The 1204-nt window shown below is 36.0% G+C and overlaps 1 protein-coding gene across 1 annotated transcript in view; it reads right to left on the bottom strand.

Annotated features, from left to right (window-relative positions):
• Positions 1 to 44: 44 nt before the first annotated feature.
• Positions 45 to 1204, bottom strand: part of RPF2 (ribosome production factor 2 homolog (S. cerevisiae)) — a 48484-nt gene continuing 47324 nt past the window's right edge. The window contains exons 9-10 of the mRNA XM_012642831.1: positions 1036 to 1180; positions 45 to 233 (exon numbers count right to left, since the gene is read on the bottom strand). Coding sequence (XP_012498285.1) covers positions 54 to 233; positions 1036 to 1180 — 325 coding nt within the window. The 3' untranslated portion in view covers positions 45 to 53. The remainder of the gene's footprint in view (positions 234 to 1035; positions 1181 to 1204) is intronic.

Genomic DNA, 1204 nt, shown 5'->3' with positions numbered 1-1204 from the left:
AAAAAAAAAAAAAAAAAGACTACATTAAAACCGTAGTTGTTGGCTAAGCTCCATCAATTTTTTTTAATTCTCTTTGCTTTTTTCTCCTGGTCTTCTGTTATCCTTTCTGCAGGTCGCTTCTTCAATCCCTTCATTTTCCTGGTTTGTAGTCTGCTTAGGTCTTGCTTCTGCATATGAATCCTTCCATAAGTTGTACCAAAAGTATCATGGGAGATATTTTTCTTCTTCTTTGGCTATGAAAAAAGAATACATACACATATATAAATAAAAATATATATTTAATGGCCTTCTACTATCATGAGTCAGTAAAAACATAGTCTACAACTATCTTAATAACAACTTCCATGAGGGAGTATGCCCTTAATGACACAGAGTGTATAGCCCTATATACCTTTCTTCTCATACGGACGTGCATACAAATCACTTGGGGATCTTGTCAAAATACAAGTTCTAATTTAGTAGGTCTAGGGTGGGGCTGCTATTCCACATTTCTAACAATTCCCAGGTAAATTGTCAGACCACACTTTGAGAAGCAAGATTATAAACTACACTACACACTGTCACATATTGAGAGAATTTCCTGTGTTTAGTTTATGGAATTATGACTGTCATTTCAATCTCTACCGGCTTCCAGAAATAACATTTCTACTTATTTTTTAAAACTACTTAAGTCGTCGTCTTATTCTTTTGTGGTAGACATTCTAAAAAATAATAACTTTTTAAAAAGTCAGAACGGGATTTAGGAACGTACAGTTTATATACCCTGTGCTCAAAATCCTTAGTCTTTAGACGCCCCAAACAATTTTTTTGCTTAAAATGGCAGCCCGAGCTACCAGAAAGCTCTCAGCCAAACTTGATGCCTGGTTTCTGCAATTCTTTTTTTGTTATCCCTCATGGTCAGCTTCTTTGATTCTTCCTCCTTTTCCTGGCTCTGAGAGGCTAGTTTTATCTATTGATCTCTTTATATAGTTCCTTTAATATACTATGCCACAACTCCACACAAATAAATATGGCACCAAGCCTCAGGTCATGTACCTTGAGAGCTTTTGGCATTTTCATAGATAATTTATACAGGTCATCTGATGCCAGGTGTGTCCTCCTCAGAACTAGATCCAGTGAGGGTCCCATCTCTTCCAATTCAATCCGCGGTGTTCTGCAACCAGATTTCTTCAACAGCAACCTTAATGAAATAAAAAAAAAAAAA

The sequence above is a fragment of the Propithecus coquereli genome, unplaced genomic scaffold (assembly GCF_000956105.1).
Source record: "Propithecus coquereli isolate 6110/MARCELLA unplaced genomic scaffold, Pcoq_1.0 Scaffold189, whole genome shotgun sequence".
NCBI lineage: Eukaryota > Metazoa > Chordata > Mammalia > Primates > Indriidae > Propithecus > Propithecus coquereli.
Note: the sequence above shows the minus strand (reverse complement) of the source record. Positions and strands in the feature narration are given on the sequence as shown.